The 12,978-nt window shown below is 46.9% G+C and overlaps 3 protein-coding genes across 3 annotated transcripts; 2 read left to right on the top strand and 1 right to left on the bottom strand.

Annotated features, from left to right (window-relative positions):
- Positions 1-148: 148 nt before the first annotated feature.
- Positions 149-5,727, top strand: LOC133165132 (zinc finger protein GLI1-like). Its single transcript, XM_061294579.1, has 9 exons — positions 149-315; positions 2,249-2,922; positions 3,045-3,206; positions 3,277-3,384; positions 3,501-3,570; positions 3,666-3,753; positions 4,492-4,556; positions 4,638-4,748; positions 4,915-5,727. The coding sequence occupies exons 2-9, from the start codon at positions 2,347-2,349 to the stop codon at positions 5,001-5,003; spliced, it is 1,269 nt and encodes a 422-aa protein (XP_061150563.1). The 5' UTR covers positions 149-315; positions 2,249-2,346; the 3' UTR covers positions 5,004-5,727.
- A 61-nt stretch (positions 5,728-5,788) lies between these two features.
- si:ch211-284o19.8 (protein lifeguard 1) lies at positions 5,789-8,368 on the top strand. The gene is made up of 6 exons (XM_061294639.1): positions 5,789-5,911; positions 6,635-6,917; positions 7,013-7,213; positions 7,504-7,632; positions 7,706-7,849; positions 8,055-8,368. Exons 2-6 carry the CDS (start codon positions 6,636-6,638, stop codon positions 8,187-8,189), a joined length of 891 nt encoding a protein of 296 aa, XP_061150623.1. The 5' UTR covers positions 5,789-5,911; position 6,635; the 3' UTR covers positions 8,190-8,368.
- Positions 8,359-12,912, bottom strand: parp2 (poly (ADP-ribose) polymerase 2). Its single transcript, XM_061294518.1, has 17 exons — positions 12,722-12,912; positions 12,126-12,338; positions 11,886-12,065; positions 11,642-11,709; positions 11,488-11,538; positions 11,303-11,399; positions 11,134-11,209; positions 10,961-11,063; positions 10,660-10,813; positions 10,417-10,555; positions 10,127-10,190; positions 9,911-10,048; positions 9,704-9,831; positions 9,527-9,626; positions 9,213-9,311; positions 9,014-9,138; positions 8,359-8,720 (listed from the first exon to the last, which is right to left on the bottom strand). The coding sequence occupies exons 1-17, from the start codon at positions 12,786-12,788 to the stop codon at positions 8,555-8,557; spliced, it is 1,968 nt and encodes a 655-aa protein (XP_061150502.1). The 5' UTR covers positions 12,789-12,912; the 3' UTR covers positions 8,359-8,554.
- Between the last annotated feature and the right edge of the window lie 66 nt (positions 12,913-12,978).

The following is a 12,978-nucleotide window of genomic DNA, read 5'->3' on the forward strand; positions in this document are numbered from 1 at the left end:
TTAAAATTATTGCTATTATTATGGTCGTGCCTTACTAATTTATTTTTCACTGATACTCAAATCAGTACTATGATGAATGTATAAATGTTTTTTTTTTTATGGGGGGGTATGATTGCAGCATGTGCGGGCGCGCACATGGAAGCGTTGCCTCCAGCATGCGCACGCACCCTGACAGTCATCTCGGACCCGAGCAGAGTGGAGACGTCAAAGACGCAGTCAGGAGTATTCTGGCTGCAACTCATTTGCAACGCTTTGACTCGCTCTAACCTCGACCTCACAAGGATCGGTGACAAGCGGATGTTGCGTTACATGCCTGTGAGTACATTTATTTGACTTTTATCCCACATTTTTAAGAGGTCATTTAGTTTCTCTAGCAAGGAATCTAACTGTGTGTTACACCATAATTGTTCAGTGACAAACAATGCTAGATATTTATATGTGTTATAAATAAGGATTCATGTAAACTGTACAATTTTGCAAGCCAAGGCTGTCCGACAAATTGTCCGTGACTGATATTGTCACGTATCGTTGACGATGATGTTTTACTGAATAACTATGATCTTTGGCTGCTGATTGTAGCTCGTAGCTGTTGACAGTTGGTGGAAGTTAGTGGAGGGGCGGCAATCACAGGACAGTAAAAATCCATTTGTCGCTCCAGCTCTTCCCCTCCAAACTTCTGTCCCAATAACCACCAACCCTAAACCACTAACCCTAACTGTAATGTTACCCTTACTCCCAACCTTATCATCCATCCTTGACCTTCTGACCCTAACCCTCAGTTGCCCTAACCCTGAACGTGTACTAAAGCACAAGGTCTCTCTCAAGACGTTACTTTGAAAACAGGGGCCCCAAGCTCCATAAGGGAAAAGTGCCGGACTGCGGCCAACTATCGGCGCGAATGCGGACACACGGGTTGGCGGGGCTCGTTGGTGTCGTTAAAAAACCCAGCAACGGGTTGGGAAAACAGTGACGTCATTCACGTGTGATCTGGGACTGGGCCATAAGAAGGATGGATTCGCTCGCGTCTGTGGATAGGATCCCGCTGACATTTTTCAATCGCCATCTGGACCAGGAGGCGTGAGCGTTTGTAAATCAAGAGCACACATTAGCTGCTTTTGAATGGCCACAGCTGTATTTAGCTAAACTCAGCCAGCGCGACACCACATGAGACCGACCGAGCGAGCGGGTTGCCATTTCCACGTAGCGTGTGCTGGCTGGCGGAGGGCTTTGCGGGAAAACTTTTTTAGTTTTACCGTAACACTCTTCTTTATGGAACAGAGCCCAGAATGTTTTTTCTTCATGCTTGGACTCCTTTGCACGGGGGTCTGCTTGGTAAAGTCTCTCAGTATGATAACAGTTACTTTATCAGGACTCACCCGAAGCTAAACCCCTCATGAAGCTAATGCATCCTAACCCTGAACACGTTTACCAACCCCAAATTGAAGAACCCAAACTAATCTTAACCTCAAACGCTACCTATCATTCATCCCAGCCCAGCCTGAAGCAAAAACAAGCACAAAGCTAACTTAGCTAACTTTAGGCTTAGAAAATGCCAATCACTTTGTCCTAGCTAACGCCAACCAGTCTTTTACCCCTGCCCTATCACTTACACTACCTACTACCCTGATCCCAAACTGTGAATCCCGAAGCTCATCCATTTCCACGGACACAATTTAAATCTCTCTAATTAGTATTGGCTCAAGGTTCCCACGCCTCCGTGTTACAGGAAGGATCATAAAAGAGCAAAGCAGACTATAGCAGTAAACCAAGGGCATGAAGCATACACTTAGGAGCCAGGCTGGTCCTTCAGAAGTCCACTTACTCATCGTCTGAGTCGCATCCGCATTAAAGAACCCGGCCGGGTCGTACCCATGACTCATCGACACGAGTGAAGCCAAAAGCCATGGTTTGTCATCTTTCCCAACTAACAAACCAGTGGACCAGGTTTCACTCATTTTCTCAAAAGTGTCCTGAAAACGTATTCCAAATTCCTTGGGCGTCAACAGAGAACTTGATAGTCAGAAGGACCTTTCTTGGACTATCAAATATTTGGTGGCATTTTGAATGACTTGCACATTTCCTCTTGCCAGCGGATTACAAATCTATTGCGATGCCTGCCTCTGCCAAAAGTCTTTTCTTAAACACTGACACAGTCGTACTCAAATAATTGGTGTGAAAGCTAAGATTCCTGATCAAATGGACTTTTCCTGGATCCCCAAATCATGCTCAGTCTTGTTTCCCCACACAGCACACTAAATAGGTCTGACTGCAAAGACTCCGTTTGTTGAAAATGTGACACCCGAGAGGTGTTCAGGACAGCTCAACGGCATCGTATCGACGTCCGAGATGTGGCCCCCGGACTTCGGACCCATGGACCTTGGACCCCTGGACTCCCGGACGACTCTTCCTGGTTTCTTCCGAGACGGAGAGGACCACCAGGGAACACTGTATTCCGGGGTCCAGTCATCGAGTGGTGTCGTGTTTTGCTGCGCGCCTAGGACTTCCGTGGCCTCTCTGGATCTCACCTGCGGGTGCAAACCTGACAGCACCAAGAAGGGATTCTGCACAAGTCCTAAAATCTCCAAGGGATTCTGCAATAGTTCCCAGACTACCCTTCCCGTATGCCACGATCTTCCCGGGTGGACCGCAACTCAAAAATTAGCGGAGGATGTAAAACAAGAGCCGGCAAAGGAAACCACGGTACATGATCGGCGGTGTCTTTGGACCGACTGCAGCGCTACCTGCAAGAGTCAGGAGGAACTTGCGAGGCACATCGAAAAGGTGCACGTGGACCAGCGTAAGGGCGAGGACTTTGCCTGCTTCTGGGACGACTGCATCCGACGTCAAAAGCCCTTCAATGCACGGTACAAGCTGCTCATCCATATGAGGGTGCACTCTGGGGAGAAGCCCAACAAGTGCATGGTGAGTTGCTAAGATAAAGACACCACAGACCTGGGGGCAAATGTCCTTGTTGGCTGAAGACAAAAGCAGAGGACAAGATGGCATAATGAGGAAAACTCAATGGATGTTGCCATTTTTTGCAGTTTGAAGGCTGCTCCAAGGCATTTTCTCGCTTAGAGAACCTGAAGATCCATCTGCGGAGCCACACGGGGGAGAAGCCGTACATCTGCCAGCACCTTGGCTGCTCCAAGGCCTTCAGCAACTCAAGCGATCGCGCCAAACACCAAAGAACACACCTTGACACGGTCGGTCAAGTCTCGAAGCCCCGTACCTCCATACAAATCCTGTTTGTTTCTGATCTTATTTTTCTCACAGAAGCCGTACGTCTGCCAAATCCCGGGGTGCGCCAAGCGCTACACCGACCCGAGCTCTCTGCGGAAACACGCCAAGACTCATTCGGCCAAAGGTGTGCGGGAGGCCCAGGTACGACGGTGGAATATGAATAGGAAGCTTGATTTCCAAGTGTTTGCCAAATGAATGAATATGCACCTTTTTATCAAGTCTAATTCTTGAATTATTAAGATCTGTCATTGTCACAGGTTCAAACTGACTCTGTAGCGGAATCAGCTCAAACCAGCTCAGCTCTTCCGGGCTTCAACAACGTTCCAGGTATACCAATCTGTACACAAGCTATCAAACTTTTTTTGTTTTGTTTTTCAACTAAACCCTTGAGTGGTACTAACACTCAATCGTGTCTCCTTCAGGTTCTTACACAAACGGAGGTAGCTCAGACTCTGTGGTGGCCCCCCGGGTGGATGTCCACCATTACTGCACGGAGGAAAGCTTCCAAGGGTCAGTCAAAAAGTTGACTTTTTGCTGTTTACTTGAACTCTTCAGTTTCCTGACATCTGGGCTGCTCCACTCTGCAAATTCTACTGCTGTTGTGTCAGTTTACATCCAAGTAAAACCTTCAAGTCTTCTCTTTATCAAGCCAAATGGACTTGAGATAGTTTGGACACACAAAGCGAATAAGAAGGTTTCGTCCAATCAGATGTAGGCAAAGCTGGCCGGCCAGCACAAGGCTGATTTATGAAGCATCCAGCAAAAAGGACCTCCCCCCCATCCCCCCACCTCGAGGGACCCACAAGAAGGAACGCTCCATCGTCCACCCAAACCCCCTTTACGACCCCCCCTCCACCCCAGCTGCATATCATCCCTACAGTTGCTTTTCTTTTTGCGCTTGGCAGCCTTCGGTTTCCATGTTGAGTCAGAGTGTTTGTGCTCAGTCAGCACATTCCTGGATACACCCCCCTCAAACTAAGGTGGAAATCATGTTTTTCCACTGCGTGAGATCTTTTTTAACCTTTAGATGATGTGAGGATCAATGTTTGTTTGGATTTATTGTCTAAATTTTGCCGAGTCAGATATGACAAAAGTACCTGCCTAGGAGCTGCGAGTGATAATGGACACCTATGTGCACATGTATGCTACTTTCCAACAACCAGCCATTTGGTTCAAAGCGACCGTTTTGCCTTGAGTTGCAGCTCCTGGAAAGTGAGAAATTGAAAACGTGACGCTTTTGATTGACAGGATGGAAGCGCTGTTTGTGAGGTCAGACGACGCTCGACTGCTGCAACAACAACAACAACAACTAGGTAGTCACGGCAACCAGCTACCACAACAACAAAAAGATCACAAATGCAGCTTCACTCCAGTTTGACTCTACTTTGCTTTAGTGTTCCCCAGCGAACTCTTTGGGGAGAGGAGGCTGTTTCGGCCAATAGCCGACGAAGGTGTTGCCCAAGTGTCGGCGTATTTCCCACAAGCCTCGACAGCGCCCCCTGCAGGTAGGAACAGAGTTCCATACGTAGGGGCTTTCATCAAATGCAAGCATTAATTAGCATTTAATTCAGTGACTCTTTTGTGCAACACTAGAGGGAGCCCATACCACACTTTATCACTGGTTGAGAATAGCCGTGAATAATATGTGGCTTTACCAAACATGTGACACAGGGTTCGATTTGATCCACGACCTGCACGACGACGACTTCCTGTTCCACACGGGAGATGTTGACCGGTGCCTTGGTCTCATGGACTCGTGACAACCGTGCCGGAAACCCAGGGAAAACAACAACAACAACAAAAAAAGATGTGCTTGGAGGTCCATTTTTGCTATATGTTCTGCATTTATTTACTCAACTGCGGAAGAAGAATGTCTCTCTTCAGTCCCCCCAAAAATCAAAGAGCTGTTTTCTTGTAAATGTAGCTCCGGAAAAATGTTATGCTTTCTATGTCCATGAAGTTGCTCCAACATGCTATGTTTAAGCAGCAAATATGGATTTTGTGCTAAGATTTAAGATAACTTCAAACCTTGAATAACATCTATCCAGTCAATGGTTGTCATTTTAGTTCATGTTGCCATCTATTGTACATTTCTATCATTACATATATGGTCAACTTAATGCAACAGTCATGAAGGAGGGGGAAAAAAGGTTTTTATCCCCCAAAACATTTAATAATACTTTTCCCATGCAGTCAATGACAACCATACTGCTCCGAAATTGAATTGAAAGTCTTTTGGCTGTGACTTTGGGACTCAAGAAGTTCCATCTTTTTGATTACGCAGAGCTCACAACTTGCACACTTGGTTCTTTTTGTATTTCACATATTGTTTCATCACGTCTTGCCGCAGGATATGTCTCCATCTTGCCTCACTTCCATAACGTCAAATACTACATTTTAACTTGGATTTTCTCCCATTAAGATGTTTACATAAAAATTTCAAAATCATCTTGTATATTTGAATAAATTACGTTTATACATATATATCAGGGTCAATGTGTTACAGTTTGTTCTTGTTAATTTGAAGCAAATGTATCATAATATTGGTTGCCGTGGAAAAAAGCAGCAGTTGCTTTTTTTGGGGGGTTGAACTTCCCCTATAAAAGTGTCAGCAAGTGGTCTCACACCTGAAGGGTTGTCGGTCGCACACAAGCAGCCAACAAAAAAGGTAAGAGACGCGCTTTCTCACTACCGACAATTTCATCAAATGACAGTTTTTCTTTCGTTAGGGGATTCAAGTAGACTAAAGAAAATTTTGGAAAATTCTATTAGTTTATTGAATTAATTTGAGGTGTTTTTTATTTTGTATAACTAAAATAAATGTTGAGACAGTTAAAAAAACAATATATATTTTATCACTATCTAGTTAGTGCTTTTGTCTATGGTCTATCTAAATAAGAAAGATGTCGATCTATATTTGTGTGCTCTGAATAATTTGTTCATGAATTTCCCCGTGATTAATATCCTCCTTCTAATCAAATATATTTTAACACGACACGAGAATTAATGTTGTTCTGCACCAAAATTCATCTTTGCTTTTGATCATTCCACCTTGTTTCACTTTTGGACTTGTTCCACATGCTTCTGTCGATTAAATCTAAATACTCATTCCAATCTTAACGATGACATACAATCAAAACCCTTATTGACTAGCATCCAAAGTGGCAATTTTGCAACCGTTTGACCAACGGATATTTGCACACAAACGGTGGCGCAAGTCCAATACCGTGCTTTAAGTCTCCCCTGCCTGTTAAATTTCAATAGTTCAGTCGAACCTACTTCATTTCATTTTTTCAAAATGTCCGCAGTTATTTGTGTGCTTTTAAAATCCTCCCATACATTAAACAATCCCATAAAAGAAAAGATTTTTGGCTCAATTTTTCATCACTAGAATGTCTGATCAAGGCGAGACGACGTTGGAGCCCTCGGGTTTCAACGTGCCCGCTCAAGCATCGCCTCCACCGTACGAAGAACCGGTGCAGCAAGAGCCACCGCCCTACTCGCAAGACTTTTTAGAAGACGACGAACCCAACGGTGAAACTGCGGGATGTGACGTGACAGAGGGCGACCAGTCCTGCGTGGATACTAAAGCGGAGGCTCAGCCGGAGGACGTCCCGCTGGCTGAGACGTCAGCTTTCGATGACAAGACGGTCAGGAGAGCGTTTGTTCGCAAGGTTGGTGATGGCTCAAATATCAATCTTGACAAAGTGCCTGATTGAATGTGAGTGAACCAACGGGTGTGCCTCGCCCGCCTGTCCGCCCGCCGTAGGTGTTTAGCATCCTGACCCTACAGCTGGTGTTCACGTTCAGCGTGGTGAGTCTATTCACCTTCTCCAGTGTGGTGAAGAAGGCGGTGCAGGCCAGCATTTGGGTCTACGTCAGCTCCTTCATCATCTTCATCGTGGTCTGCACTGCCCTCAACTGCGCCAAGTCCCTCCGGCGCAGACACCCCTGGAACATCATCGGCCTGGTCAGTGAGCCTCCAATTCCTAATTGCTAGTGCTACTGAGTGCTATTGTGTTTCTCAGGGATCAACTGCGGAGCCCGTTATTTGTCTTTATTTTGTCTTTTTCGATCCCACGAATAGCCACGTCGGCTGAACATTTTGCACTGGCAACCTGAAGGGTTCTGCTCTTGGGCAGGGTTAGGGTTGTAAGCCTAGGTTCAGGTTTTTAATGATGGTGTCAAGCCAGATTCAGGGTTTTGAGCCCAAATGCTTTTGTTGATTTTTTTGCTTTGTGTTTTTAAACCCTTCCTTAGGCCATCGTAACTCTGAGCCTGTCGTACGTGGTGGGCACCATGGCCTCCTACCACGACACCCGGGCCGTCCTCATCACCATGGCGAGCACCTTGGTCATCTCCCTCAGCATCATCGCCTTCTCGGCGCAGGTCACGTTTGATCCTGGACATGGCCGTTTCTAAGGACAGCTCATTTGTTCTGACGGGATTGATCACTCTACAGACACGCTACGATTTCTCCTGGTGCTACGGCATACTGCTCATCATGATGGTGGACTTGCTGATGTTCGGCTTTTTCAGCTGCTTCTACTACGCGTACATCCCTCAGGTTTGCTACGGAACCTTGGGCGCCCTGCTGTTCGCACTGGTAAGAACCATAACGACTGACAACGAAAAAAAAAAAAAAAAAATCGATATTTGCAGTCAGTGTATCGGTTATTTATTGCGACAGAGAGAACAATTTATTGCAATATGGACCCCACCCCTACTTTCAAACCACAATTAGGCTGAGTCAGGTTTCAAAATGAAGTTTCAAGCAGGACCTACAAATGTCCTTTGTCTTCCTAACTCAGTTCTTGATGTCCGACTGCCAGCTGATGATGGGCGCACTGAGCTACCGCCTGGACCCCGAGGAGTACGTCAGTGCAGCTCTCATTATCTACCTGGACATCATGCTCATCTTTATCTACCTGATGGGGAAGCGCTAAAAGCCTCTCTCTCTGCTTCTTTTCCTACTTCTCGACAGTCATTGTATTATTTGTCAAGCAGACTTTCTGTGGCTCGGAATCAAAACGGTCCAGCTGTTCATCTTTCAAATGTCATTTTTGAGCTAACAGTACATTCAAGTGCAAGATTTTTGTGGCAGATAAAAAATCATTTACAATCATTTACATTTCACCTTTAATGTTTGACTACAGTAAATTAGATTTTGTATGCAGATTTTCCCACTATCATCGTTTGGACTCTAACAATTGAATTGATTGCGACATTCCTTTATGTGAGGCACGTTAGTAATCGGTCCAATGTTTGAAAACAGCAGTCCCATAATGACATGTTCACCTGACCGTGGTTGTTACCAGAGGCAGGCGTAGTTGAAGTGGACCCGCAGGAGGTAGCGCATACGTGTCTGCGCCGGGTTGTACACGATGAACTCGTTGTACAGGAGAGAGTAAGCTCCGCCCTTAGACGCACTCTGCATCGTCTTGACGCCGGGACCCATCGGAACGGTCATGCCGTTCCTGAGAAACGTCAGAGACAGAATGAGTACTTCTGCTTCTACTTCCATAATGACCCTGGGTCAATTTGACTCGCAAACATTAGTGCTGTTCTAAGAAATGGATGAAAAATATTATTAAATACCTTAGATCAATCATTGCTGTTGCTCTGGGTCAAATTGACCCCGTAAGTAAATGGACATTAAATGAGGACGAACATGCCCCGGTTCAGAACGACCCCAAGAACATCACTATTGTTCTCGAGGCACAAACTTAAGAACAACAATAAAGGCCCCGGCCTGAGAACAACTACTTACAGAGAGACAAAATTCTGGGGGTCAGGCCCGGTCCGCCCGATGCCCTTGGTGCTGTGTTTGCCTGCCGGCAGGTTTTCGGCGTTGTAATCTGCGTCCAGCAGCTCGTTGCTGTCTCCCAGGGCGACCTGCACGTACACACGTCAGCAACCAAATCGCACATGCGGGGGAAAGGAAACGATGGTCAGCGCCAATCGGATACCTCGCACAGCAGCAGCAGTCCCACTTGGTTGTGGTTCCTGGCAAAACAGTAGTTGGCGCTCTTGGACGACATGTCGGCAAAGTAGATGCCTTTGCCAAACTGCAAAAACAACAACAATGGCTGAAATGTGTGAACCACGACAATCAATGACACAAAGACATTCACAGTTTAGGATTGACTACTAGATTGTTCACCGACCAACAATCTCCTTAAATTATTCTTTCATGTGCAGTGTAGTATTATTGTTCCTTGGCTACCTCTGCCAAAGTCCCCCAAAAAATGAGGATTAGGTACAAAAGATAGATTTTTCCTACCATGTAACCTGTGACGGGAGCTTCGGGGGGAGCCACTCTGAGCCCCTGGCTGAGGATGCCCACCCAGTTGGAGAGACGGGACCCGTGCCACAGCAGCATCCTGGCAAGAGGGGGAAGAGACAAAATAAACATTTATGGTGCTATCCCTGATGCCACCGGCAGCTTTGCCATCCAGACCTGTTAGGAATGTGCGACAGAAAGTGGCTGCCCTCGCCGTCGCGATCCACAGCGAAGATGTCCAGCACGCTCATGGTGTAGTCGCAGTGCGTGGAGGCGTGCGTGGAATGCAGGTACTTTTCGATCACCTTGGCACAGAAGAAAAAAGAAAGTCCAAAACACCCAGGACACGCTGGTGGAAAAGGCAACCTGTCTCAAAAAGCCGACCTTGTATTCTTCGCCGAGTGGGTCCAGGGGGTGGAGCAGGCAATTGAGGGAGCGGTAGTGGCGGTCCAGAGGATGCTCGTCGAGACCGTCACCGGCGCTCTCCACCATTTTCACTGCGATCTGGATGTCGCGGAGAGCCTGCATAGGCGGATGGGGTTGGGGAGAAAAACATTTTAAAACCTCAAGAATGCAGCTCCTCTCCTTGAGTACAATTACCTCCAACAATTCAATCTTCTTCTTTAGTTCGTCATCCGTCCGAATGAGAGGCGGTGTCTTTAGCCTTAAGGGAGACAAACGATATATTAAACAAGAAACTAGAAGAAAATAAATACCAGCGAATAAATATCTTCTTGAATTGATGGCCTAAGTCATATTTGGCCCCAAGAATGTTGTGTTGCCTTAAACACCTCAACTAACATTCAGTTTTTCATGATAAAAAGACCAAAAAAAACATGACTAGGGCCATCATTTTCTATGTCACCAACATAAAGTTGCATTCCCCGCACCCAAAGTCATGTGGGATGCGAGTGTAGAACTGATTACAGGCCTCCAGCAGCTCACGGCTGGCGTCTTTCTTCTTCAGACACGCCTCGATCCTCTTGAGAGCCGTGTAGCCGGCGCTGATCTGCTCCAACGTCAGCTTGCCTGCAGTAGAACACCATTGAAGAGAACAAGCTTGGAAAGTGAGTGCAACGTGGATGCAAATATAAGCAACAGCAAGAGTGGTGATGTCGTTGTCTTGGACTGACCGAGGGGAGCCTTGCGCGTGTCAAACTTCATCTCCAGCACCACCTCCTCCATGGCTTTGATATCACAGATGAGCTCCAGCAGAGACTGGACCTTTGGGTCCAGCTCGGAAGTCTTCTTCGGCGCTTCGGCCACCGACGGGATGGGCTTCTCCTCCTGCGCGCAGGAATACAAAACAGTTTGTTAAGCATTAATCTACTTTGGAAGACAAAAAGGGGAAATGGAGGAAGTGAATTTAACAAAAGGTGTCAAGGGAGAAAACAGAACACCAAATGTTTTTGAAGCCTAGAGGAAAAAAAACACCTTTGTACTCGTGCCGTAGTCCATGTAGACCATGTCGTACTTTCCAGCCACCTTCTCGAAGCTTGTCCTGTGCTCCCACTCATTTTTGGTTTTGTCCAAGAACCTGAAGCCCAAGAATTCAAACGGTTGGAAAACTCCACCTTAGAAACGAGAGACGCTCGTGATGGTCTCACTTGTTCTTGAAGAGCGCTTTGGCCTTCAGCAGGTCTCCGCCACATGACGTCAGGCTGGACTGACCCACTTTGCCCACTGGGGGGTATCAACAAGTGGGTTGAAAAACCATCCAAAAGAGAGAGAGAGAGCAAGCGCAACCTGCGCTGGTTGGCTGGCTCGCTCACTCACCTCTGCCCCACCTCATCCACACGCTGAACACCTTGGCCGCGTCATCCTCCAGCAGCTGGATCAGGTAATATTTGTTGTTGTTGAACTGAAGGTTGGTCTGCAGAAGAAACGTGAAACAAAGCTCGCTGAAGGGCCCTTTCTCAAAGAGCGTAACTCCAACGAAGCCACCAAAGGAAGCAAGTTACTTGGTTCAGCATCACGTCGTAAACGTCCGCTCCTTCGCTGTAAACGTGAGCCTGGCCCAAAGACACAAACGCAGCCAAACTTGAGCGGCTGGCTCACACCAAGCCCGACCCGATCCCTCGTCGGCCGGCGGGCGCTTTTGGGAGCAAGCGATACCTTGCCGAGCTTGGCTTTGCATTCCGCGTCCACTGGAGCTTTTCCCTTCATCACCACCGTCTTGACAACTTTTTGCAGCGGAGGACGGAAAGGTCCGGAGGATGTGTCATAACGTTGCATACATAAACCATTTCACATCCAGCGTGAATCACTTTGTGTGCCTCTGGGTGTCGGTTGCGCTTGTTATGTGTTTCTTTGGTTAGCGTTTGGAAGCAGTGTGTGCGAGTGTGCCAATCCAACACACCTTCACTCGGTGGCGTCTCCTCTTTGAGTTTCTTGTCTGTGCCGCTGGCCTGGCTCGTGCTCTTGCCTCGTTTCCTCTTGCCTTTGGTCAGCTGCTCCTCACATTTCTCCGCTTCCTGTTTCACCTCCACTGGACCGCCGTTGGGAGCAATGACGTCTTCCCCGGTGTCATCAGAACTGGCTGGAAACATTTTTGATTGGTGACTAATATAAAATAAATGGATGTCAAACACACGCTCACCTGCTTTTAGCGTCTGCAAGCGGATCTTCCTCTTGAACTTGGTGACGGTGTTGACTTGGACCATTTTCTTCAGGTCCACCTCGTAGAGCAACCCTGAACTCAAAGTCAGGGAGACGCGGGTTTGCCCAGAGGTCACGGCCGAGTCCAGCAGGGCACAGTCGGATGGCGAGTATATCTCCCACTGACCTTCGTCGCCCTGCCACTGCCACATGACTGACACGTAACACGATGACACCTTTGTTAGCCGGATAAAGAACCGCTTTTGGTCTCTTAATAACAATGTCATATATATAGTTATATAAATATAACAAGAAAAGGAACCATTTTAGGTACCAACTGGCCAGGCAATCACTGGCTCTGTGCCGGTTTATGGATCCCTGGGATCAATAGAGTATTTTATCGATCTATCTATCCATCCATCCCCAATTTCTGCCATCTGGAGCGAGTGGCAGGACACTGTGTGGACAATAAACACGTTGTCGAACTCCACCGGCACACGCAGTCAAGATAACAGCGGATACTGATATAAAATATTCATAACAATCAAATGTAGACAGTGGTGAGTTTCGTTCTTGGCGCAGCAAGTGAGCGCTCACCTTTCTCAGATTGGTGTTCATTTTCTGGAGCATTTCTGCTTCTGGAAGATCTCGTCGACCGCCTCATGACGATTAATAAAATTAATATTTATTACAAAAAATATTTGCTACGATTCGCGTAACGGAAACAAAACACGAATAGAAAAAGGGGAGAGGGAAATTTTCCACTTCCCGGTCATTGGGCCGGAAGTACAGTTAAACCTTTTCCGGGTTGTTGGTCATTGAGTGGTGGTGGTGCGTTCAAGTACTCAAGTGAT

Source organism: Syngnathus typhle, linkage group LG13 (genome assembly GCF_033458585.1).
Source record: "Syngnathus typhle isolate RoL2023-S1 ecotype Sweden linkage group LG13, RoL_Styp_1.0, whole genome shotgun sequence".
Classification (NCBI taxonomy): domain Eukaryota; kingdom Metazoa; phylum Chordata; class Actinopteri; order Syngnathiformes; family Syngnathidae; genus Syngnathus; species Syngnathus typhle.

Coding starts and splice junctions, on each gene's coding strand:
- LOC133165132 (XM_061294579.1), top strand. CDS start 2,347: ATGTGGCCCCCGGACTTCGGACCCATGGACCTTGGACCCCTGGACTCC. Junction 2,923..3,044: donor AGAAGCCCAACAAGTGCATG/GTGAGTTGCTAA, acceptor CATTTTTTGCAG/TTTGAAGGCTGCTCCAAGGC. Junction 4,749..4,914: donor CTCGACAGCGCCCCCTGCAG/GTAGGAACAGAG, acceptor CATGTGACACAG/GGTTCGATTTGATCCACGAC.
- si:ch211-284o19.8 (XM_061294639.1), top strand. CDS start 6,636: ATGTCTGATCAAGGCGAGACGACGTTGGAGCCCTCGGGTTTCAACGTG. Junction 6,918..7,012: donor GGAGAGCGTTTGTTCGCAAG/GTTGGTGATGGC, acceptor CGCCCGCCGTAG/GTGTTTAGCATCCTGACCCT. Junction 7,850..8,054: donor GCGCCCTGCTGTTCGCACTG/GTAAGAACCATA, acceptor TTCCTAACTCAG/TTCTTGATGTCCGACTGCCA.
- parp2 (XM_061294518.1), bottom strand. CDS start 12,788: ATGAGGCGGTCGACGAGATCTTCCAGAAGCAGAAATGCTCCAGAAAAT. Junction 11,539..11,641: donor GCAAAGCCAAGCTCGGCAAG/GTATCGCTTGCT, acceptor TCTTTGGGCCAG/GCTCACGTTTACAGCGAAGG. Junction 11,064..11,133: donor AAAGCGCTCTTCAAGAACAA/GTGAGACCATCA, acceptor CTTGGGCTTCAG/GTTCTTGGACAAAACCAAAA.